Here is a 24,234-nt window from a genome sequence, read left to right as displayed (position 1 = left end):
GCGAGGCCCGGGACGCATCTGGGAGGAGGCAGCGGTTAGCGGTGGGAGCGGAGAGCGTACGCGAGAGGACAGCGCCGCGTGCAGGTCAGTAGGAACAAACGTTTTTCGGAGCGACCCCCGGACCCGTCTCCCTGCTCATACCTCATCTTACACCACAGGGAAGAGCTCGGCTGGTTTTGGTTTTTAAAACTCCCTCCTTACGTGTGTTTGTGTGTATTTTTTTATTAACTTTTTAAATATTAATGTTAGAAACCAAGTAATTATCTTATTTCTTTTTTTGTCTTCACAATACAAGCAAATTTTTCAGTTTATTTTTACTTTTGTTTTTATTTTTTATTTTGACTTTTTAAATTCTAAATATACAATATAAACATTTTTCCTATACACCCCACTCAAAACTGTAACTGTATATATCCACATCTTTACCCACTTTTTGATTCCTTACTCTGAATATGTTTTGCCTTTTGAACCTTACATACATATTAAATGTATATGTATGTATGTATACAAGTGTGTATGTGTGTGTGCTTCTATACACAGACACACATACACATATTGTATACTACATACGTATATATATATATTTATATATAAATTTTTTTGAAAGTCTTTTCAAACTTGTATCTGAAGGTAGTTGCCCTGTGTGTGAGGACACAGCCAGGGTGTGAGAGGAAGGCAGATGGGGGTTGGACAGGACGGGCAGGGGCATTGCAGGGGCAACAGCGGCAACAGCCAGCCACCCAGAAGAACATTCAGCGGTCGCAACCCGCCCCCGAGGGGCCAGACAGAAGGAAGGCCACAGGGCCGAGGGGACAGATTGGGGGGGGGGTGGGGGGGTAGAAAGAGAGACAGAGGGGGAGAGGAGGGGTGGGGAGGGGGGTGGGAGACGACATTTAGGCAAATAATCTGGTTTGTGTGGTGCCACTGTTTCAGAGTCAGAGTAAGCTGCTGCGTATCTGGTTTAAAATAAATGTGCCCTGACTATCACCCTTTGTGGACAGTGCAGAGATGTTCGCGTGTAAAGTAATCTATTTTGGCAATATCAAGATGATGCCATCTCAGCATGAGACAATTAAAAAAAAAAAAATTATCGGAAGTAAGCAAAATCCTGTTGATTTGCTTATCAGTTACATATTCATTTTTTGGCATCAATTAGTGACAGACTTTTCTTTCTGGCTTTGGCATCTCGACGTTTCGCGGGGATCGGAGATTGCGCTCACCGGGGCTGCATCATGTCTTGCCACCCCTCCATGAAGGGTTGTGTCTCGGAGTACGAGCCCAGACCGTGGCCAGGCCTGCATCACCCTGCCCTGCTCTGCTCTCTACAGGTTCACACGCAGGGAAGTCCTCCGCCTTCCGCACGCATCCACAGACCGTGACACACACACACACACGCACGCACGCACGCACGCACGCACGCACGCACGCACACACACACACACAGTGGAGCTGAATGTCTTGCGCAATCTGTCCCTGCCAGCACTTCACTGCCGCTCTCTCTCTCTCTCTCTCTCTGCCCCCTGCTGCACACGCACAATCTCTTCCCACCTGGTACACTTCACCTGCAACACAGCTGAGGACCAGTAAGAGCGGTCTGTTCCCATGGCCCCAGCCTGAAACCGACCCTGTGATACATTCCACTGTCTCCATCATCGATCGACTTTACACTGCCAGAGTTATGCCTTTGCACGTTATTCTCCAGTAAATCTTTAGCAGGAGCACAAGGTTTCCGCACACCCGCGAGCTCCACCAGGTAATGGCACAGCGATGCGACTCCCGGGGCACAGTGGTCTGAGTCACTCCAGGTTTCTGCCTGCTGCAGTGCTCTGGGAATAATTCAGCAGGTGCAAAGCACCTACTTGACACCGTATTTAAGATGTGTTTGCAGATGCGAGAGCTCAAAGCAGGGTGACACACATTCTATGTGCTTTATTTGTGGGAGAGCCCTTGCACCATGTAAACCCTGAGATATTTAACAGTTTTCTGGCCTGGAGCTATTCTTTCCCTGGTTTGCATTGGCATGTCACCACACTACCAGTTTGGAAACTTAAGCAGTCTTTACAACATCTTACATTCTGCAAGTCAACCTCACTGGCTACTTCCTTCTAAGTCCTGCTGCCATGCTGAAATGTGCCGCCCCCTTCTCCGATCAGTCCTGATGCTGGTCATTGGTAAACTGCTTTCTGTGTCCCTTACCCAGTCCTCCATCTTCCCACAGTCCCTTGGGCTTGCCATGTCTCTACCGCAGCACTGTCATTCTGTTCTCTTGTTCCCCTGTTAAAAGTGCTGTTGTCAGACTGCATCCATTAAAAAGGCACCATAATGCTTTTCTATAACCTCTGTATGTCTCTATGTGGAATTCACAAAAAAATTAGGTGTATTTCATTACACCTGTGTGCAATCTGCACCCCTCACACACATAATGGTGTACTGGTTCCACCCCCCCCCTTTTTTATCCCCAAATGTCCCCCAGAATGCAGCCCACATATCTCCTCGCACATCCTGGCTCTGGTATGACTCAGGCTGGCAGGCCGGGTCCCTCACCTGCACCTCACTCATCGCTGAACTCTCCTCCCCTCCCCTCTCCTCTCCTCTCCTCTCCTCTCCTCTCCTCTCCTCTCCTCTCCTCTCCTCTCCTCTCCTCTCCTCTCCTCTCCTCTCCTCTCCTCTCCTCTCCTCTCCCCTCCTCTCCCCTCCTCTCCCCTCCTCTGACTCACTCTGCTTGTCTTACCTCATTGGCTCCTTGTCCATCATTCACCTTCCAATCCAAAACCTGCACCCCCCCCCCTTCCATTCCCTTCCACAGCACCCCCTCCTCAACACAGCTGGAGCATCTCAAACCTTCACTGCCGTAGCGTTCCATCAGTCATCATTCACCCATGCCATGTTTTTTTTTCTATGTGGTCTGCAGGCTGTTTCAGGTCCCCTGCATTAATGGGATCCGAGTATTTAATTAGTAGTGTTGAATTAGTAGTGTTTAACTTCATCACGCCTTAGATGAGAACAGGAGATCCATGCTCATGTCAGCAAATTAAACAGGCAGAGCGCAGTGACTGCCTTCCTTGGTGACGCAGTTATTTGTAATGAATTATTAATCTCCATTACGCAGCGACGCAAACAGCACTACCCTCCCATAATGCATCTCTCAGCCAGCAAAGGGTTTCCACGGACCACCTCCGGGGGGAGGTTAGAAAAACGATCTTTGCCACACCAGTGGCATTAGCACCACATCGCCTAAGCTCAGATAAGCTGGATATGAACATGTTGGTTTTTGTTTTTTTTTCCCTGACAGTCAGTATGTTCCTACCACCACCTGAATGTGATTAAGTGCTATAAACCTGTCTGGGGATATGCAACCACCGCGTCTGACCAGAGACACACATTCTGTCTAGGAAGGGAAGTTCAACATGGTGTCGTCACCTTTCAACACAAACTGAACCATGATGCTTTTCACGTATAATCAACAATAACCTGATGACTTAAACAAGGTTGATTTCTGAATATTTTTCCACATGAAATCCAAGTGTATGTGGTGGTATTTTTGGTTCTGTCTTCTACAGAACGTCTGTTATGGAATGACTTTTACAAGAAGCTGAGAGTCACATGTCCTATGATTCTGCAGAAATGCAGGTTATCGCAGTCTGTCCTGGGCACACCCACACTGCTTCTTTAAGGCTCACTTTTCACGGGCAGCAGACCGAGCTCGGAACAGTAATGCATTCATCAAATCTAAACCCTTAAGTCAAACTGTCACAGAGGACAGCAGTTACCCTGTCCCTCTTCAGATTCATTTTAGTGTTCTGGGAAAAACCCACCTATATTTCAGGCTCGAACAAGACCTTGGATCTGAGAGCCGAGGAGCTTGAGAATTCTTGCCAATGACGGTGCTTTTTCTTCCTCTCAGCCTGAGTTTTGGCACGCGGTCCTGGTGTTTTTGGCTGCTGGTTTGCGGAGGAAAGACAGCTGAGGAAGAGAGACCGAGAGCGGTTTGGTTTCGGAGACACACTCACACCAGCAGTGCTGCGCTAACAATGGCAAGTTAGCTACTTCAACCCTCCCGCGGAGATATACAGTACGTTAAAAAAAAATCCAAAACACTATCAGCTAAGATACTTCAATTCTATGGCTGTTTTTTTTTTATTTCCAGTTTAAAATGAATCATACTTTAAAAAAAAAAACAAGAATATGTATCAATTAATTGTATGTTTTTTTCTTCTGAAATCACAGCTTAAAACCACAAAAATAAACATAGCTTGTTTTAAAAGAAAATTTTCAAGATGAGCTCTTAGTGTTTATGTATAGAACCTCTTCTGGCAAAAAAAGTTTTAATCTCGCTATTGGCACTGCAATCCTAAAAGCTGTTCATCATAAAAACATCAAGTGCAACCTGCTATTTGGTTTAATGTAGTGTATGCTGGACAACAAATATGGCAATACTGAGCAGTCATACCCGGGTTAGCTAATCGGTAAAGTAGCACTAGTCACAGCGGGGTTTAGCACTTTTTGCTGCAATCTCTCATGGGTGTTTGCCAGAGCAAAAACACCCAGGAAATCTATAAAAGTCCTCTGAGCAGGACTGAGTGGAGCTGACAGTCATTAGGTCACATATTATGTCTATAACTGCACTGATTTCATAACTCTTTGTGTATCATTACACAATTACTCCAGTTTTTGATATTGATATTTGTCTGCTTGCATGTGTGATTTTTTTTGTCAAAAGTATGCTGCGAGTTGCCCACGATAAGAGAATCACCGAATGATAAAAACCTCAAATTTTCAAATCCACTTACACCTCTACATATCACCATTGAGAATAACTCAATGTATTCTATAATAAAACCCCCTGCTTTCTCTGATGAATACTGTGAGAAATGAACAGTATTCAGGTACTGGTTTGTGAGGAGTGGAACAGAACATTCCGGTCTACACTGCAATTCCAGGATGCAAGACAAAATGGAAGACAGTACAGAGCAAAACAGCGGAAGTAAAAATCTCTGCCGTCCTACGATGAGTACAACACAGTCACAGCCATACAGACACACACCCACACACACCCCACCTTCCTATTCTCTTCACTGCCTTAACAACCTGGAACAACCTGGCATCTCCAAAAACCTTAAAACCTATCCACTTAAAAAAATTCCAACTCAAGCAGTGGAGCTACGAGTCCATCTAAATTAAAAGGAGGGTAAAAGCATGCTTCTAGCGGGACAGAAGATCGGACACAGTTGGACAGGGGCGTTCCGTGGAGACCTGGAAGCCTTGAGCAGCCCGCCCCTACACTCTGCTGCCGTAGAACAAGGACGACGAAAAAAAATGCCCTGGCTGTCCTGACCTCAGCAAATATCAACCTACACAAAAAGGAGCAGGTCAGCCGCAACAGTGCTGAGCGGAATTCACAGTTCTCCTCTGAGCAGCGGCTCCTCTGCTGTGGCAGAGCATTGCTCTTTGGATACAGTACACACGTAAACGATCGCTACTGCGTACGCCAAGTGCAGTAGTGATGGTTTAAAAAAAAAAATTTAAAATTTAAAAATAATAAAAGAAAAAACTGAATGAGCTGCGTGCATGTGTGGTTCATTCAACCTGTGATGAACGCACTGTGTGTGTGTGTGTGTGTGTGTGTGTGTGTTCAGGGATACACAGTGACTCTGTATGTGCTTGTATACAATGCTGTGTGAGGAGACATTGCACTGGGACGCTTGTTATTGTCACACACACACACAGCCCTGTGTATGAGTATACGGGGTGATGGGGGAAGGGGTTGGAGAGGAAGAAGAGGAAAGAGAGAAAGAGAGAGAGAGAGAGAGAGAGAGAGGTGTGTGGGGGGTGGGAGAGTGAGGGCTCAGCCCGTCGCTGTCGCCCCCCCCCCCGTCCACCCCGACTCCTGTGGCCCCCTACCCTGCTCCGGAGCTGCAGGACTCTTATGTGTAGGACAGGTGCGAGCCGTTGGATATCTGCGAGGCGATGCTAGTGCTCCTGCTCATCCCCTGCTCACCGCGCCCCCCTGAGGCCGTCCTCCTGAGCGCCTGAGGACTGTTCCGCACCCCCACGCCCCCCCCCGGCCTCGGCACAGCCCCCACGGGCCCCGCGGAGGGGTGGCCCCAGGGCTGCGGGCCCCCGCCCTGCATGCCGTGGCCCCAGGCCTGCTGCGACGGCCCCCCTCCCTGACTGGGGTGGTGGTGGTGATGGCCGCCGCCGCCGACCCCCCCTCCCCCTCCTCCTCCGCCTCCGCCCCCGCCCCCCCAGTGCGGCCCCTGGGTGCTGCCGGAGTGGTGGTGCGACTGGTGGTGGGCCCAGCTCCCGGGGGCCCCGGGGAAGCTGTGGCTGAAGGCTTCGGAGGAGAGGTTGGACAGCACCATGTTGCTGAAGCCCAGACGCATGCTCTCCGAGTCGAAGGCCTCGATCTCCCGGGCCTGCCTCTCCAGAAGGCTGCGGATGCGCTCCGAGCGCTCGTTCTGCAGGGCCAGCATCTCCTCCTCGATCTGCGGAGAGGACAGAGGACACCTTACATTTACAGCTTACAGCACGCACCTTCTGTGCCCCCAGTCTGCCTCGTTATTCCGCCGCCTCGTTACATTTTACATTTACATTCATTCATTCGGCAGAAGCTTTTATCCAAAGTGACTTACAAGCGGGGCAGAGTACGACGCGATATTAGAAGTGAAACGGAGAGAGAGAGATGAGCGCAGAGAGAAAAGCAAAGAAGGAAGAGAGGGTGGTCAGTGCACCTCTCACCCCGGGAGAGCCACAGGGCTCGCGGGACCGCCCGCCCCCCGGCCCGCTCACCTTCTGCTCGAGCAGGGCCCTCCGCAGGGACACCCTCTGCTCCAGCTCCCTCCGCTCGCGGTCGTGCTGCGCGTCCGTCTGCATCTTTATCTTGCTCTGGTAGGCATTGAGCAGCTCCAGCTCCTGCTGCAGCTGCATCTTCAGAACCTGACACTCCGCCTCCTGGGCCTCATCCAGGCGCAGCTGAGGGAGGGAGAGGAGGGGAGAGGAGGAGAGAGGAGAGGAGAGGAGAGGAGAGAGGAGGAGAGAAGGAGAGGAGGAGAGGAGAGAAAAGGAGAGAGGGGAGAGGAGGAGAGGAGAAGAGAGAAGGAGAGGAAAGGTGAGGAGAGAGGAGGAGAGAAGGAGAGGACAGGATGAGAGGATAGAGAAGAGAGAAGGAGAGGAGAGCGAAGGAGAGGAGAGGAGGAAAGGAGAGAAAAGGAGAAAGGGGAGAGGAGGAGAGGAGAAGAGAGAAGGAGAGGAAAGGTGAGGAGAGAGGAAGAGAGAAGAGAGGAGGGAACAGGAGGAGAGAGGACAGGAGAAAGGAGGCGGGAAGAGAGAAGAGGAAAGGAGAGAGCAGGAGAGAGGAGGGGGGAGAGATAAGAAGAAGAGAGGAGAGGAGAGGAAGGACAAGAACAGGAGAGAGGAGATGAGGGGAGAGGAGAGAGGGGAGGAGAGGAGGAGAGAGGAGGAGCCAGGAGATTGGATGATGAAGACAGAGGGATAAGAGAAAGGTACATGAGGCCAGGTAGATTGAGGAGTGTAGAAGGACACAGAAACAGGAGTTTAACAAACAGCGAGAGTAAGAAAAGGAGTGAGAGTGAAAGACAGAACAGAAAAAAGACAGTAAGCGGCAAGTATCACCAGGCCTGTTACCCAACAGGTCTGTTTCTCCTTCCAAGTCCAGCCCCTATGCTTCCCTCTTCCAGCTGGCCTCCCTCTCCCTCCCTCTCACTCACAGCCTGTGTGGAGAGCATCTCGTTGATGGAGTGGTCATACTGCTCGGCCAGGATGGCCAGCTTGCGGGTCTGCTCCTCCTTCAGCCTCTTCAGAACCGCCTTGTGGTCCGACTTCGGGGTGGTCTCCAGCAGGTGGTTCCGCAGAGCCTTGTACTGGCGGGTCTGGATCTTGCACGTGTCCTGGAACTGCTTCTTGATCTGCAGCTCTTTGGACTGGGAGGGGGGAGGGGTGAGGAATGTAATTCAAAGAGCGAATAAATGACACTCACAGTACCAGTGAAAAATTTGGACACACCTACTCACAGAGGGGTTTTTCTTTATTTTCATCATTTTCTACATTTCAGAAAACTATGAAATAACACAAATGGAATTATGCAGTGACCAAAAAAAGTGTTAAACAAATGAAAACTCTTCATATTTTAGATGCTTCAAAGTTCCCAAAAATATTTTTTTTAATTAATTCATGCGTAGGCAAATATAAATAGTGAAGTTTATGCCTAACAAACAAATTTCAAACATTTAAGCATAAGTCTTTAGATCAAAATGTCTTTGAATGCATGTTTTCCTTAATCGTGTGTGTCCAAACTTTTGACTGGTGCTGTAGGTAAACATCATCTACTGTGTGGAGTGTTGTTAGCCCGGTCTGCCGCTGTTGCGCGTTTAAATCGGACGGACACACGGATGTTCTACTGTGCCGGAAGTCGCTCTGGATAAGAGCGTATGCTAAATGCACATAATATGGTGCGATGTAATCTTACCGGAGCACAAGGCAGTGGGACCACCGGGGCTCACCTTGAGGCTCTTGGGCTGCTGCCGCACCTCCATGACGTGCTTACGCCTCAGCTCCCTCTCCCGTCTCTTGTTGTACTCCAGCTGGTTGGTGAGCTCGGTCTGGTGCTGCAGGCGGATCAGCTCCGCCCGCATCTTCTGGATGGTGCTGAGCTGCCGGAACTCCAGCTCCTGCATGGATTCGTGGTGCCGCAGCAGCATGGCGTGCTCCAGGTCCTTCTGCGTCTGCCGCTTGTTCAGCTCCTGCGGGGGGGGGGGGGGGGGGGGCGCAGGAGAGGGGGGTCAGAGGACGGGCGATGGGGACGGGGGACAGGCAAGAGGGTCGAGAGACAGGCGAGGGGGTCAGAGGACGGGCGAGGGGGTCAGAGGACGGGCGAGGGGGTCAGAGGACGGGCGAGGGGGACGGGGGACAGGCAAGGGGGTCGAGAGACAGGCGAGGGGATTATGGGACAGGTGACGGGGTCAGAGGACAGGCGACGGGGACAGAGGACAGGAGACAGGCAATGGGGTCAAGAGATGGATGAGGTGGTTGGGGCACGGGTGAGGGGGTCAGGGGGACAGGCGAGGGGGTCAGGGATCACAGGACAGGGGTGGGGGTCAGGGGCCATCAGGGGGTGGGGGTCAGAGAGACGTCAGAGGCCGTGGGGGACGGGGGGGAGTCAGAGAGACGTCAGAGGCCGTGGGGGACGGGGGGGGGAGTCAGAGAGACGTCAGAGGCCGTGGGGGACGGGGGGGAGTCAGAGAGACGTCAGAGGCCGTGGGGGACGGGGGGAGTCAGAGAGACGTCAGAGGCCGTGGGGGACGGGGGGGAGTCAGAGAGACGTCAGAGGCCGTAGGGGACGGGGGGGGAGTCAGAGAGACGTCAGAGGCCGTGGGGGACGGGGGGAGTCAGAGAGACTCACCGCTCTGTAGACTCACCTCGCGCACCAGGTCCTGCTCCACGTTGTGCCGGGCGATGAGGATGCGCCTCTTGAAGCGCCGGCACTCCAGCTCCAGGTACTGCCGCTGTCTGCGCAGCAGGTTGGCCTCCTCCTCCGCCTGGAAGTGCTGGAAGTTCTCCTTCTGCTTCGACAGCCACTCCTGCTTCTCCTTCTTCGGCGTCGACTGGTTCTCGTTCAGCTCCTGGGGAAAGGGGGCAGAGCCCGGGTCACTCTCCCTGGCGGGCGGCCACAGATCCGGGCGAGGAGACGCGGCAACGGGGTGACAGACAGATGCGAGCACCCTGTGGGACACCGTGTGGTAACAGCTCTGTCTGCATGTGTTGGTCAATGTTTGTATTATAAAGCGTGACAAAAGCAGGCCATTCAGCTCACTGGAACTCATCACGTGTCTGTGATCTCGAGAGAGTCAATCGCTGTATTGAGCAAGATCTGGAAGAAGCCCAGTCCTGAAATTACAAATCCCGGGAAGTTATTCGATGCAGATACGGCTCTGTGTGAGAAATTATTCTAAACTAACTTCCACTTGCATACTTTGGAGTGCTTCACAGAAACGAACATGCAAGTTAATTTTTAAAGTATTATTACTGTTTTTAAATTCTGTTATTATATGAATACATTTCTACGCTTTTTCTGCCCTTTAAGCAACTCTGTTTGGAAATGGCCATTGTGAATTACATTCGTCTCATTACAATCTCTGCACTCACACAGACACTTAAGCAAGATGACGGCAAACCACAGACACACTTGCATGCAGCCAACAGCTATATTTCGCACTACAAGTCACACAGTGCACCACAGTGAAGTAGCCACTAATTTGAGGATAGATGCTATGCCACTGATGTCACCCGAACAGGCTGCAGGCAAATGACAAATCTCAGTTAGAAGAGGTGAGATGAGGAAACCCTGGTCAATCTTCCCACCGTAAACCCGTGCCTTGCAGACTGGCATTGCCCGTGGACTCCTGGTCGGTGTCCACTGATAACACGGATGGAATCGGCACATTTCATTTTTAAATGCAATCAACTCCCCTCTCAGATTCTTCTTACTGACGCGAGACACCAATGTCCTTCCTTCTCTCTTCTAAGCTCTTCAGAAGCTGAAACTAGTCTTGTTTCTTTTCTCTGCTCTTTTCCTAAGGGTGTCTTTATTTTTTAATAACACTACGACCACAAACTGAAGGCATTAGTCTAAATGCAGCAATTTCAGTATGCTTCTCTCTGACACAACCTCTGCATGTTGCTATGCATTGCAACATTCCATCTGCTTTTTCACTGCAGCGTGTCTGCAGCCCGTTTGCACCAAGCTTAGACCATCAGCATTTAACCTACTACATCTTTTTCACAACATCTTTAACACTTTAGGGTACCCCATGATATTTCCCGGTTTTGCATTTGCACTACGACTTTGCAGACCTTTACACACAAAATCTGTGCATGTGTATCTGTGTGTGTGTGTGTGTGTGTGTGTGTGTGTGTGTGGGGGAGAGAGAGAGTTTGTGTGCGTGTGTGCGTATGTGAGAGAGTGTGTGAAAGTGTGTGAATGTGAGCGCATGTGTATGTGTGAGAGAGACAGTGAGTGTGATTGTGAGTGTGTGAGTGTGTGTGGATGTGTGTGTGAGAGAGAGACAGTGAGTGTGCGTGCGTGAGTGTGTGTGGATGTGTGTGTGTGTGTGTGCGAGAGAGAGAGAGAGAGAGGAGAGAGAGAAAGTGTGCGTGCGCATGTGTGTGTGTGTGAGTGTGTGTGTGAGAGAGAGAGAGAGGAGAGACAGAGAAAGTGTGTGTGTGCAGGACTCCCACCTCTTTGAGCTGCTCCTTGCGCAGTTTGTACTCTCGTTTCTGCGACTCCAGGAAGCTGCTGAGCTCCTTCTTCTGCTGAACCTGGATGTGCTGCTGGAACTTCTTCTCATCGTTGGCGAAGGTCTTCGCCTGCAGACACACAGACACCCCCACAGATACACACGACAGAAGCGGGGGCACACGGATCACACAGACGAGTTAGAGAGAGAAGAGGGACAACGTTAATGCGCCAGACAAAATCCACTCGTCATTATTATTCATAATCATTTTCACTGCAGATATTCTTATCTAAAACCTTACTTATACCTTACACCTTCTGTCATCATTAGCACTGAAAACAGTAAAGCCTAGCAAAATAAACGCTAGGTGACACTACAGAAGTAAAAAAATAAGAAGTGAGACAGATGGACAGTCTCCCCCTGCACAGACACTACGCTGAGGCACAGGTAAGTGAGAGAGGGGCTACAGTACATCTTTCTCCATGGTGGCCTGGTGTTTCTTGACCAGCTTCTCCATCTCGGCGGCGAAGCTGTTCCTCTGGGTCTCCAGCTCCTTGTCCAGACGCAGCCGGTGCTCATCCATCTCGGCCTTCAGCTTGTTCTCCAGGGCCATCAGGTGCTTCTGGTGCTGCCGCCGCATGCGCTTGTAGCCGGACATCTGCTCCCGCAGCTCCGAGTCCTGCTCATGCTCCTGCATCTGACGCGTCACCTGGGGGATTGAGGGGGGGACGGTGTGAGAGGACACTTTGAGAAGACGGGTGCCTGCTCACCCAGCCCCCCCTGTGAAGAATGCCACCCTGTCCCGTTCAGAGACTGAGAGTGGAGAGCGGGAAGCGAGGGAGGAAGGTTCACGTGGAAACGGCTTTATCGCGAGCGTGGCTCTTCCTGGTCTTTATGCGCTTCATGCACCTCGGCGACGTAATGTACATCACGCAGATATAGATATGCATTTTAAATGCATGAAATGTAAAGAGAGGGTGACAGGAAGAGAAATGCAGGAGAGTGTGAGTGAGAGAGAGAGAGAGAGAGTGTGTAAGAGAAAGAGTGAGAGAGAGACTGTGTGTGTGTGTGTGTTTGTGAGTGAGAGAGAGAGAGAGAGAGAGAGAGTGAGAGAGAGTAAGAGAGAAAGAGAGAGAGAGTAAGAGAGATATATATATAGAGAGAGGGGAGCACTCTCACCAGTGAAGCTGTGCGGATGGTGGCAAAGTGCTCTCGGTTGCGGTAGTGGGGTTTCTGCCGGGGCGTCTGTGCTGGTGGAGACTGAGGCTCTGAGGGTCTGCTGCGGGGGTCAGGGTCGTCCTGGTAACTCTCCTCCTCCTCCTGAAAACACAAACAGCTCTCAGGAAATTCACAACACACACACATTCCTGCTAACAACTAACACAGGCTTCTGAGAATTAAAAATACTGTCTTATACAGTCTTATTTCTGGAGCTGAAAGTGTGGAGGTAGCAGACAGCGTGTAACAGAGGTTAAGGAACTGGTTCTTGTGACCTGAAAGTTCTAGATTTGACTCCCACGTGGGAAAACTGCTGTTAACAGCAAGGAGCCAGGCACATAAATCAGTAAGAGTAAAATGTACTAGGATGTGTATCTGCACGCCAGCACGCGTTAACACCAGCTGCAGATTCCGTGCCACTCACAGGCTTGAGATGAATGACGGAGCTGTTGGACATGACGGTGTGGTCGCCCTCCATCATGTCCAGCTCGCTCTTGTCGTCGGCGGCGTCGGGCAGGCTGTTGACGGAGCTGCTCTGGGAGCTGGCGCTGATGGACATGCTGGGGATGGACTGGTTGCTGCCCACGCTGCTCACTGTGCCTGTGCGGCCCGCGCTGTGCTCCGGCTCCTGTAGGGGGCGCAGTAACACACACATGTTGAAGACACCATGTACACACACCAATATCACAGCATAGCTGACAGTGCGGGGGTGAAGAAGTGAAGCTGTATCTAAGTAGAGAAATAATAATACAAAATGGATGAAAAGAGATAGAATGGTAAAGGTACATCCACGCTTGTCTTTTAAATACTTCAGTGGGGCCAGAAGTCAAGAGTTGAATAATGAAAGTCATATGATAAGTGCAGAACATTCACCGTTCCTGAATTCTGAATTGTGTCGTACTCTGCCTCACCTGTAAATCGCTCTGCCAAATGGATGAATGTACTGTAAAGTATAATGACCCTTGTTTACCTTGGATGAGCTGAACATAGGTAGTCTATTTTGGGCCCTCTCACTGTGCTTCAACTCTACCACAAAGACAAACCCCTTCAAAAGTGAGCCCGTTTAGGGAAGGGGAAATGGCAGCACTGTCAATGACACCTACCCTAGAGCACAGAAATAAACCGAGGCCAGGGGGCAGAAGGAAAGGGGATTCTGGGGGCAGCACGTTACTCCGGGGGCAGCGCGTTACTCCGGGGGGCAGCGTGTTACTCCGGGGGGCAGCGTGTTACCCCGGGGGCAGCGTGTTACTCTGGGGGCAGCGTGTTACCCCGGGGGCAGCGTGTTACCCCGGGGGCAGCGTGTTACCCCGGGGGCAGCGTGTTACCCTGGGGGCAGCGTGTTACCCCGGGGGCAGCGTGTTACCCCGGGGGCAGCGTGTTACCCCCGGGGCAGCGTGTTACCCCGGGGGCAGCGTGTTACCCCGGGGGCAGCGTGTTACTCCGGGGGCAGCGTGTTACTCCGGGGGCAGCGTGTTACCCTGGGGGCAGCGTGTTACTCCGGGGGCAGCGTGTTACCCCGGGGGGCAGCGTGTTACCCCGGGGGGGCAGCGTGTTACCCCGGGGGGGCAGCGTGTTACTCCGGGGGCAGCGTGTTACTCCGGGGGGCAGCGTGTTACCCCCGGGGGCAGCGTGTTACTCCCGGGGGGCAGCGTGTTACCCCGGGGGCAGCGTGTTACCCCGGGGGGCAGCGTGTTACCCCGGGGGCAGCGTGTTACTCTGGGGGCAGCGTGTTACCCCGGGGGCAGCGTGTTACCCTGACCTCGTCTCCGTCGGGGGCCTCAGCGGCAGGCCCGTTGTGCGCCTCCTGGAACAGAATCTTCTTCATCTTGCGGTACTGCAGGTTGTCCAGCTCGCGCACCGCATCCTTCGTCCGCAAGATCAGGTCCACCAACACTGACTCAGGCCGCTCCCGCTGGACAAAGGCATGCTGGGTAGGGGCAGAACGACAGATGGAGACAGAGAGAGAGAGAGAAAAACAGAGAGACAGATAGAAAGAGGGAGAAAGAGAGAGAGAGAGAGAGAGAGAGAGAGAGAGAGAGAGAGAGAGAGAGAGATGAGAGTGAGACGTGAGAGAGAGACACAGATATAGAGAAACAGAGAGAGAGAAACAGAGAGAGGAAAAAGAGAGAGAAAGGCATTAGGATGAATGAAGAAAAGACAGGAAGAGAGAAGAGGGAAAAGGGCAAAGAAGAGTGTCAGGTTAGAAAATAGAGGAAAATGCTAGCACTTGAGCCCTTTATGGGTTAACCTGGCCTCCACCTCGACTAACTTGGTGTCGGCTTGCAGTTGAGCCAAAAACAAAACAAAGAAAATGAGAGAGTGCAAAACAAACAGAAATTCAACTGTGAGAAAGAACAGGAGCTCTACTCCAACTCCGCCTCACCTTCAGCAGGTCCTCTGAGTCCGGCCTGTCCTGGGGGAGTTTCTGAAGGCAAGAATCGACAAAGTTCCTAAAGTAGTCCGTCCTGGGGAGTGGGGGGGGGAGAGACGCAGTGAGCCAAGAGACGGAGGGACGCAGGCACAGAGAGAGACGGGACAGAGTAGTATTAAGAGTAATTTACAAAACTAAATTATTCACAACACCCACATTAATAATTGGATTACTGCAAACCAAGAAACAGGCTTTTGTGGTTTTGCTGCTCACAAACGGCGCATAATCACTACCCAAAGTGCATGTATCTGCTGTCTCAAAAAATGTAAACTGACATGGCTTAGTACCAGAGTAAAAAACAAAAAAAGAGAGAAAGAACTCATACTGCATTGACGCTCACTCACCATTCACTTGACTGCAAAGTGGGGCTCTCATTCTGCGCTATATGGTATAAGGCACTCATCGCATTCATATTGAACAGTGGAGGCTTCCTCTCCGCTGCGGTCACAAAACCAGCAGAGAAACAAGGGTTAGCAAGACACGTCTCACAGGGACAACATGCACCACGCAGTCCAGAGAAAGAGAGCTATCAGAACGCATCCACTCATCAGGTGCAAATCTCAAGTCAGTGCAAATTTCGGGCGGCTGTATTACAATGAGTGAGAATCTCTGCTTGGTTTCCAATGAATTCTTTATCTATTACAGGATCTGCTGTGAGCCCATAATTAATACTTATGACCTATATGCTCTCGCACTGCAGCTGACATGCTGGACGTGAGACATCAGTCGGTTTATTTTGCGTATTGTAGTGTATTTGGTTTCCGGTGTCTCGCCAGGTTGCACAAGTTAACTTGTGGTAGAGCTTGAATGGTGTTATGCTCACACTCACTGGTCTGGGAGTGTTGTTAGCCTGGTCTGGCGCTGTTGCTCATTTTAACCTGAGTGGATACACTTATGTTCTATTGCGCTGGAAGTCGCTCTGGATAAGAGCGTCTCCTAAATGCATGTGATCTAACGTAATGTGAAAACCAAAGGGAAATTCAGCCCAGTCTAGTCAAGCTAAGTCTTGGTTCAGACAATACACACAGAGCAGAGGCCCAAACAGTGCGGCAGAGACAAACTTGAAAACGAAACGCTGCTTTCACACACAGCGACATGCGCCTCACACAGAGAGAGCTCACCTAATTCAATGCAGGTAATTCCCAGAGACCAGACATCCACCTTGCCATCGTACTGACCCTCATCCATAGCCAGGATCACCTCTGGGGCCATCCTGCGAGGGGGAAGGGGGACATTATTTTACTGCACACAACACCCTACCAGCACCTACCACTGCCAGTACTGTCATACACCTATTTATTGTCCTTATTGTCCTTTGTTTTATGTTCATTTAACATTGTGTATCTCCGTTCCCGACATGCTTGACTTTTGCAATTTCCTTTTTGGATCAGAATCTATCTATCTATCTATCCATCTACTTCACCATGGAACGCTAAGACACAGAAAGGAACAGAGGCAAACAAATTCTATCATATGAACTGCAAACACAGCATCTCTACAAAATAGGCTTTCACCCACAATGAAATCTGTGAAGGGCGAATCATTTTACATGAGAACGTAACGGTGTGTAATGAGGCCATGAGCGCAGGCGTGATGGGAGTGCCGCACTCCAGGCGTGCACGGCCAAATCGGCCCCTTACCAATATGGCGTCCCCACAAAGGAGTTGGCTGGAGAGGCGATGGAGGCGGAGCCAAAATCCGCCAGCTTCACCTGTCCGGGCTCCGTCAACAGGATATTCCCAGCTTTGATATCTCTACAACACAGAGCAGGAGGGACAAGCTGTCATGACCATTTTTTTACCATATCCTGTCAACACCCTTATTCCAAGCAATTTACATAGGTTACAATTTTACGTTACCCCTATATACAGCTGAATATTTACCGAGGCAATTCTGGGTTAGGTACATTCCCCAAGGATGCAACAACAGTGCCTCAGTAGGGTATTGATCCTGCAACCTTTCAGTTAGGAGTCCTGCCCACTAGGCCACACTACACCTCCCATTATAGCATATGCGCAACATACACCATCCTGTCACCCAGAATCCTCCCTCACCAGCTCTGACACGCACTGTCAGCGTCCTCGACCGAGGTTATGAAACAATAAGGATAAACAGCAGCTATCTCTGCATGTTGCTACATGTAATTCTATTTCCATTTCTTTTGTCCCCCTCTGAATATGCCATCCCAACCGCTTCTCCCTTTCTCTCCCACTCAGACAAAGGAGACACTGCCACTGCAGTCCCACAAAGCACACAAACACATACAAACCTGTGAATCATGTTGTGGGAATGAAGGTAGGCTAATCCCTGCAATGCACCGTGGGTAATCGCTGCTATTTCCATTTCCTGGAGGGGCTTTTTATGAACTGATGGGGAGAAGGACAGGAAGAAAGAATTCAACACTACAAAAAAAACAGAGAGCGGAGATCCAAAGAGTCCACTTATTCTCTCCAATCTGCCTAATAATGCCCAACTGACACATGGTCTTACTTCCCAAGACAAGTGTAGGTTATGTATGAAATGAACGAAGTTCAATGAGGAACAGAAATCATGTGATGAGGTTAGAGTTCTACATGTATGTGTGAAATTATGTACAGTATGTTATCTGAGTTCAGTTTACTGTGGCATTTTCATGTCACATGTCTGAACAAGCTTTGGTAATACATTACAATCATGATAATTTAAACTGCACAAATAAAATAATACATAATTATAAACGGTAATGAATAATTTTATTAAAAATATAAAGTAGTCAATAATCAATAATACCTTCCAGCAGGTCAGAGGCAGAACCCAGACAGTACTCCATGACCAGCTAAAGAAAGAGAGGGAAGAGAAAGAGGGAAAGCAGGGGAGGCACAATGAATCACTTCACATTAATGCTAAATACCCTCCATCAATCCACTGCACTAAAGATAAGCTATAACTGTGTGCTACGTTTCACTGCTAACATCAACAGTGGAATACAGTGAGTTTGGTAATCCTCTTTCCTGGCACTAGGGGGCTCTGTCTGTTTTTGTAATAACATGCACTTTGGTTTGAACTAATGACACAGATTGGTATCCTTTAATATTAGAATAAGAATTTCTCTTCTTGCATGAATACTTAGCATTTGCAATGCTTCAAAAGACTACAGACGCATTTGTGCAGTAACAAAATATCCTGGGTGACGGCAAGAGGACGGGAAAAAGGCGGAGAGTTCTCACCCAGGCTGTGTGTTCGCGTAAGTAGCATCCTTTGTACTCTATGCTGTTGGGGTGCTGTATTCTCTGCAGGAACTTCACTTCTTTGATTATGTCCTGCCATTTCTGCGGAGCAGCGGAATAAAGGGAAGAGAAAATTGCAGAGCATAAATCTCAGCGCTGGGATATATCACTGATCAGACTAACTCTTCCTTGGGGATGCCCCCACACTGCGCGCTGTGTTCAGGGCTTACCTGCATACTTGAGGCTGGGGTACAGCCTACTGCTGTGGAATTAGATTCAATTTTGAGAGCAGTGTGTGCATGCTGGTTTTGGTGTAATGTCTTAATTATTGTCCCACATATTTGTAAATGCCTGCTTAAAAATCTGAGCTACACCTTACGTTGAAAGTGCTGAATTTTTTGTTGCAATGTATTTCATGAAATGCATATGCTTATATCCACAAAACTACTTTAATAACTGGACCAATTAAATCAAGGAGAGGTTGTAGGAGGAAAAAAAATTATAGAATTTGACATGTATGGCCATCTATGGCTAAAATCAAAGAGCTTGACAGGTATAGCTAACTATGACGAATCCTTGTGCTGTTCCTGAATTGGCAGATACAGCAGTGGTTATGCATTCACTCACAGAGGACAAGGGTTTGTGGCTGGTGAACACTCTTTCTCTCAGATTAGATCTAATCTGATTAGCACTAATCTGAAATTACAAGTAAAGTAGCACAACAAGCGGAGGCTTAATGACCTTGACAACTCAGTGGGTTTACACTCAAGTGTCTGTTTTGTGTTTATTATGCCACATTTAATTGGCAGCTACAGAGCTCACTCCGGCTGTTTTTATTTAATTAATAAGCGTGCATTCATTTAATTATCTATCCCAGTGTCCAACATCAGGCATCTTAACTGTGACCAATCGTCAAGGCCGGATCTGCCACCAGAACACTTGCTCATATTTAACAGATAAATTGTCCTCAGAGCTTCCTGAATCATTTAAGAAAACACATGCAACTGACATTAATCAAGCACACCAAACAGACAAGATATAAATTAGATGGTTCGAACTGGATAGCCTCTTTAAAATACAACCAAAGAAAACATCATCAGGTGAAACAAATTGGGACATCTCTCTGAAATTATTAACTGTGTAGAAGTGTCCACATTTCACAGCTGTTTAATCCTACGAGACGCCGCTTTGATACTCTGAGGTGTTGTGGAACGAGACTCTCTCCTCCATTAAGACACCTGATAGTCTCTCTTAATCTCAGCGTCTTTCACCCCTTTTAAGACCCATCACTTCAGAACAGAGCAGGGCTCAGGTAACCCAGCTCGCGTGACGATGAAAACCGCGAGCACATGAAAGCAGCCAGCAGAAACACCAGGGACCTGAATGAAATTCAGAATGACGCTCCGCTTAGCAAAGCCCGAGGACTCCACACTAATCCTGGCACAGCGGCAAAACTAATGTCATCTTGGGGCGAGTTTAAACTGGAGCAGGCAGCTGGACACTGCAGTTACGAGGGTCTCACCTCGTTGGACTGTTTCCCGCTGTAGGACATCTTCTTAATGGCCACCACTTCGGTGGTTCGCACGTCCCGTGCCTGGGAGGCAAGACACACACAGGACAGGTGAAACGTGTCAGTACCGCAAATGTGTGACGGTTAAATCATCTGTATGGACTGTAAATGACAATCAAAGCGCAACAGGTACACTTATTTATTTTGACAATGTGCAGCAAAAACATATACATCATAAACTGGAAATCAGGACTAAGACATGTGTAGCGATTTCTCTGCGTGCAGCACGGCATGGCCGCAGTGGTCTGGGAGTGTTGTGAGCCTGGTCTGACACCGCTGCTCGTTTTAAATTGAATGGATGCCCTTATGTTCCACTGTGATGGAAGCCGCTCTGGATGACAGCGTCTGCTACATGCATGTAATGTAATGTAGAGCCGCAGTGCTCCGTGACGCCAACACGTACGAAGTACACGGCCCCGAAGCTGCCATGTCCGATCTCGCGCAGGTCGGAGAAGAGCTTCTCGGGGTCCTCCTTGAAGAAGAGCTCGGCGATCTCGGGGTCCTTCAGGCTCCCCGCCCGGCTGGTGGAGGGCATGATGGGAGGGGGGGAGGAGGAGGAAGGGGGGGGGGGCGCCGCCGCGGTCGCCGGGGACTATCTGGGCCTGCGACTGCGCTGCGACAGCCCCCGCCGATGGCTCATCTGCAGGAAGGTGGCCTTGTACGCATGGGCACCTGCGTGAGGAGGGAGGGGGAGAGAGAGAGCGTCAGTGGGCTGCGTCTGCGGGGCAGAGGGGAAGGCACAGAGAAGGGAGAGAGAGAGAGAGAGAGAGAGAGAGCGTCAGCGGGCTGCGTCTGCGGGGCAGAGGGGAAGGCACAGAGAAGGGAGAGAGAGAGAGAGAGAGAGAGAGAGAGAGAGAGAGCGTCAGCGGGCTGCGTCTGCAGGGCAGAGGGGAAGGCACAGAGAAGAGACAGTGGCGGTGTCGTCTTTGTCTGAGTGCGGGATAAAGGAAGAAACTGTTGATAGCATATTTAGTGGGGTACAAAAGCTGCCGTTTATCCTTATTGTTTCATAACCTGAGACAACGTGTGTCAGTGCTGGTAAGGGAGGATTCTAGGTTACTGGGTGGTGTATGTAGTATATATATATGCTATAATGAGGGGCGGCAGCGTAGCATAGTGGTTAAGGAGCAGGACTTGTAACCGAAAGGTTGCCAGTTCGATTCCCCGCTGGGACACCCTTGGATACTTAACCCACAGTTGCCTCAGCAAATATCCAGCTGTATGAATGGATAACATTGTAAAAAACCTGTAACCGATGTAAGTTGCTCTGGATAAGAGCGCCTGCTAAATGCCAATAATGTAATGTAATGTAATGAGACAAAACCATGCGGCGTGAACGCAGCAGAGAGGGTTAACAGGAGTGCACCGCCTGACCCGCTGCTGACCTGAGGCCTTAAGGTCCTGTTTAATCCCACCTCGTTCGCTTGGAGCGCGCCGAAGCGTTGACTGACCAACACTGCACTAAAGAGGGTCTGACTAGCGCCCAGAGAAGTGCTGCGCTGCCAGCGGCCTCTAAGACCGTTTTCCCCACAAAAACGCTCATTGTGCCCCAGCAATCGACACCCCAGCGGTGCACATCTGTCCAGCGCGGACGGGGACGGGGACGGGGCCAGCGGGCTGGTGACTGGTGGCGGCAGAGGTGCGGTTTGATCTTACGCAATGATCTGGTTTTGCTTTAAATTAGATTAGCCCTTTGGTGCGAACAGCTTCTCTTAAACTGATGCCATAACTGACGCTCTTGCACTTTCAAGACCGGTCTTAACTCCTCGTTAAAGCTCACACAACATCAAGGACTGTAACTCCAGGGCTGCCGGTTTGATTCCTACAGCCGCTGTAACATTGTCAAGGTACTTAAGCAAGCAAAACTGCCTCAGTAAATATGTGTGCATAAATGGATCATATGTAAACAACTGTAAGCTACATCAAGTCTCTCTGGATAAGAGCACCTGCTAAGCAAATGTGATGGTAGTAATAATAAAAAAGCTGCACTTACACAAAGACTAAGGTTCTTTCTCCGCAGTGCGCAGACTGAGGTGAAGACACCGGTAAGGACTGACACAGTGCAGATATCACATATGACAGCATGCCAGCCTACAGAGACCGAGTGGGAGTATGAGCCGCATTCTGTATGAAATCAACACAGCTTCTGACACAACCCTACGCGAGAGGTGAGCCACCCCACCATCTTCACTGGAAAGCAATCGCAGATCTATGACAGCCTCTGCATAAATCTGATCCATAATTATGATTCATTCTGCCATTTTCTTGAAAAGTTGGCACACATGCCTCTCTTGTCCAGGATGATTTAAAAATGGTCAAGTTAAACTACTCAGAAACAGAGGACATGGAATTTCAGTACAGAAAATTACAGAAAATATTTCACATGGATTTATAACAAGGAGCATGGATTTTTCTCAAAGAAACATCAACCTGGAATTCCAAAAACAAATCTAAGAGGACCGTATCAAAGTTATGCTGATTTCACAGAGTGACCTTCAAGGTTTGCCAACCAAGGGGTTATGTTCTGTTCTTGTCTGACCCCAAATACATAATTACAAGGGACAAAAATTGAATCACAGCTCAGATACCATGGCGAAAGGCCAAACTGTATCAGAGTACACGGAAAAGCTGGGATATTCTCTCTCCCTCTTTCCACCACACTCAACCTCCACTTCTCTCTCTCTCCTTCTCCTTCTGCCAACTTGGGGAGTGTGTGTGTGTGTGTGTGTGTGTGTGTGTGTGTGTGTGTGTGTGTGTGTGTGTGTGTGTGTGTGTGTGTGTGTGTGTGTGTGTGTGTGAGTGTGAGTGTGAGTGTGAGTGTGAGTGTGAGTGTGTGTGTGTGTGTGTGTGTGTGTGTGTGTGTGTGTGTGTGTGTGTGAGTGTGTGTGTGAGTGTGTGTGTGAGTGTGTGTGTGTGTGTGTGAGTGTGTGAGTGAGAGAGAGAGAGAGAGAGAGAGAGAAACATTAAGAAGTGGGTCTAAAGCACTGTGTAATGGCATTCCTCATTGAAGAGTGTAGTGTCACTGGTGGCATTGCAGGACACTCTTGCTGTCAGTGAGGATGGTGATGTTTCAGCAGTTACAGATTTACCTTCCCCTCAGCTCCAATTCGCACTTTTCACCCTTTGAACGGTGGCTGTCAAACTTCCTTGTAAGAAGTTACAATGATGACAATAGGCCAAGAGGGACCACACATGTGCTAGTATTTAGGCCCAAACTAACGAACAAACTATCCTTTAAGGTGTGGACAGCTTAAAAATCAATAGTTGGGTCTCACCCTGACAGTGATGGATTTAGAAAGAGGGTGGGAATAAGGGAAAGTGGGGGTTTGGACAGCAGGAGAAGGGGGGAAAAAGAGAGGGGAAAGAGAGAGATCAGCCAAAGTACAAGGAGAGAGACTGGGTTAATTTCTGAGTTTGGTCTGGGTCAGATGATATCTACATCTCTGACACAACTGGGGAAGAGATAAGAGGAGAAATATAAATCTTTTTGATAATATCAGGCACAATCGGCGCAGTTCCTGCAGCTGAATGGTTTTGAAAGTAGTCAAGATGACTGACAGTACAATGGACAACTCTTCCTAATAACCTGCCCTTAGTTAATGATGCTTTTAAACAATTCACCAATCTTTGGTTAACTGCTGATGTTGCCAGAGTTTACCATTCAATTTAGAAACAAAATTACACTATAAAAAAAAAATTATATATATATATATATATACATATATATATATATATATATATACACGTACACATATGAAATATATAGACACCGATGAATTAGTCTGTACTCTGTTTAGTCTACACCCTCTGCAATAGTAGGAGTTCCTATTGCTGAGGAAAAGCTCAGTTAATTAGAAATAATTTAGTTGTGATTTTGTCATGCACTTCTTGAGTCCCTCGCTCAAAGACTGATATCTATGGCTCCATCTCTCTCCTCTCTGAAAATCAGGCTGTTGTTCATTCTTCAAAAAAAAAAAGCATTCTTGATCATTCAAAGCATCAATACAGACATCAAAATAATTTGCCAAGCAGTAGATAAAATCTTCTCTCTCTATACAAAGTTGCTTTGTTTCATATTGTGTGGAATGTGAATTCACATCCATTTTATCAGTGCGCTAAGCCTCATGCAATGAGGAAGACATGGCATGACTGGCGTCACAATGCATTGTGGGGATTGAAGGCAAACAGGGGCAAAGCATAAAGTGACCTAACCTCGCTTCAACTAAAATTCCAAGGAAGCTGAACATTTCAGTAAAAAGTAAATGTCTTCAGCCACTGCTACCTGTATGTATACTTTGAAGGCTCATTTGGAGATCAGAAAAAAAAAAAAAAAAACTGATTTTGCAGTAAGTTAGAAACAAAGTGTTTTGCTAATGCACTGGGGGGGAATGTCATGCACTGACTTTCTAGATTCTTGTGGTAGGAAATACAGATTTCTCCACTGTGAAACCGGTTCTGTGCTTTTTAATATGCATACCTACCAGCTAAGGTAAGGAAGAACAAATATCCACAGCAGTAAGTCTACGGATGCGCTGCTGCAGTGTCTGCAGACAGAGC

At 49.0% G+C, this 24,234-nt stretch overlaps 1 protein-coding gene across 2 annotated transcripts in view; it reads right to left on the bottom strand.

Moving 5' to 3' along the window:
- Positions 1-5,607: 5,607 nt before the first annotated feature.
- Positions 5,608-24,234, bottom strand: part of LOC118774296 (serine/threonine-protein kinase TAO1) — a 33,857-nt gene continuing 15,230 nt past the window's right edge. For both annotated transcript variants that reach the window (XM_036523539.1, XM_036523540.1), the window contains exons 2-20: positions 20,081-20,349; positions 19,630-19,701; positions 18,108-18,209; positions 17,671-17,716; positions 17,171-17,267; positions 16,542-16,655; positions 16,023-16,114; positions 15,246-15,339; positions 14,854-14,935; positions 14,230-14,397; positions 12,895-13,098; positions 12,432-12,572; positions 11,725-11,961; positions 11,254-11,382; positions 9,435-9,638; positions 8,520-8,759; positions 7,728-7,940; positions 6,790-6,972; positions 5,608-6,485 (exon numbers count right to left, since the gene is read on the bottom strand). In XM_036523539.1, the coding sequence (XP_036379432.1) occupies positions 5,925-6,485; positions 6,790-6,972; positions 7,728-7,940; positions 8,520-8,759; positions 9,435-9,638; positions 11,254-11,382; positions 11,725-11,961; positions 12,432-12,572; positions 12,895-13,098; positions 14,230-14,397; positions 14,854-14,935; positions 15,246-15,339; positions 16,023-16,114; positions 16,542-16,655; positions 17,171-17,267; positions 17,671-17,716; positions 18,108-18,209; positions 19,630-19,701; positions 20,081-20,212 (3,111 nt within the window). In that variant the 5' untranslated portion in view covers positions 20,213-20,349 and the 3' untranslated portion in view covers positions 5,608-5,924. The remainder of the gene's footprint in view (positions 6,486-6,789; positions 6,973-7,727; positions 7,941-8,519; positions 8,760-9,434; positions 9,639-11,253; positions 11,383-11,724; positions 11,962-12,431; positions 12,573-12,894; positions 13,099-14,229; positions 14,398-14,853; positions 14,936-15,245; positions 15,340-16,022; positions 16,115-16,541; positions 16,656-17,170; positions 17,268-17,670; positions 17,717-18,107; positions 18,210-19,629; positions 19,702-20,080; positions 20,350-24,234) is intronic.

The sequence above is a fragment of the Megalops cyprinoides genome, chromosome 3 (assembly GCF_013368585.1).
Source record: "Megalops cyprinoides isolate fMegCyp1 chromosome 3, fMegCyp1.pri, whole genome shotgun sequence".
Taxonomy (NCBI): Eukaryota; Metazoa; Chordata; class Actinopteri; order Elopiformes; family Megalopidae; genus Megalops; species Megalops cyprinoides.
Note: the sequence above shows the minus strand (reverse complement) of the source record. Positions and strands in the feature narration are given on the sequence as shown.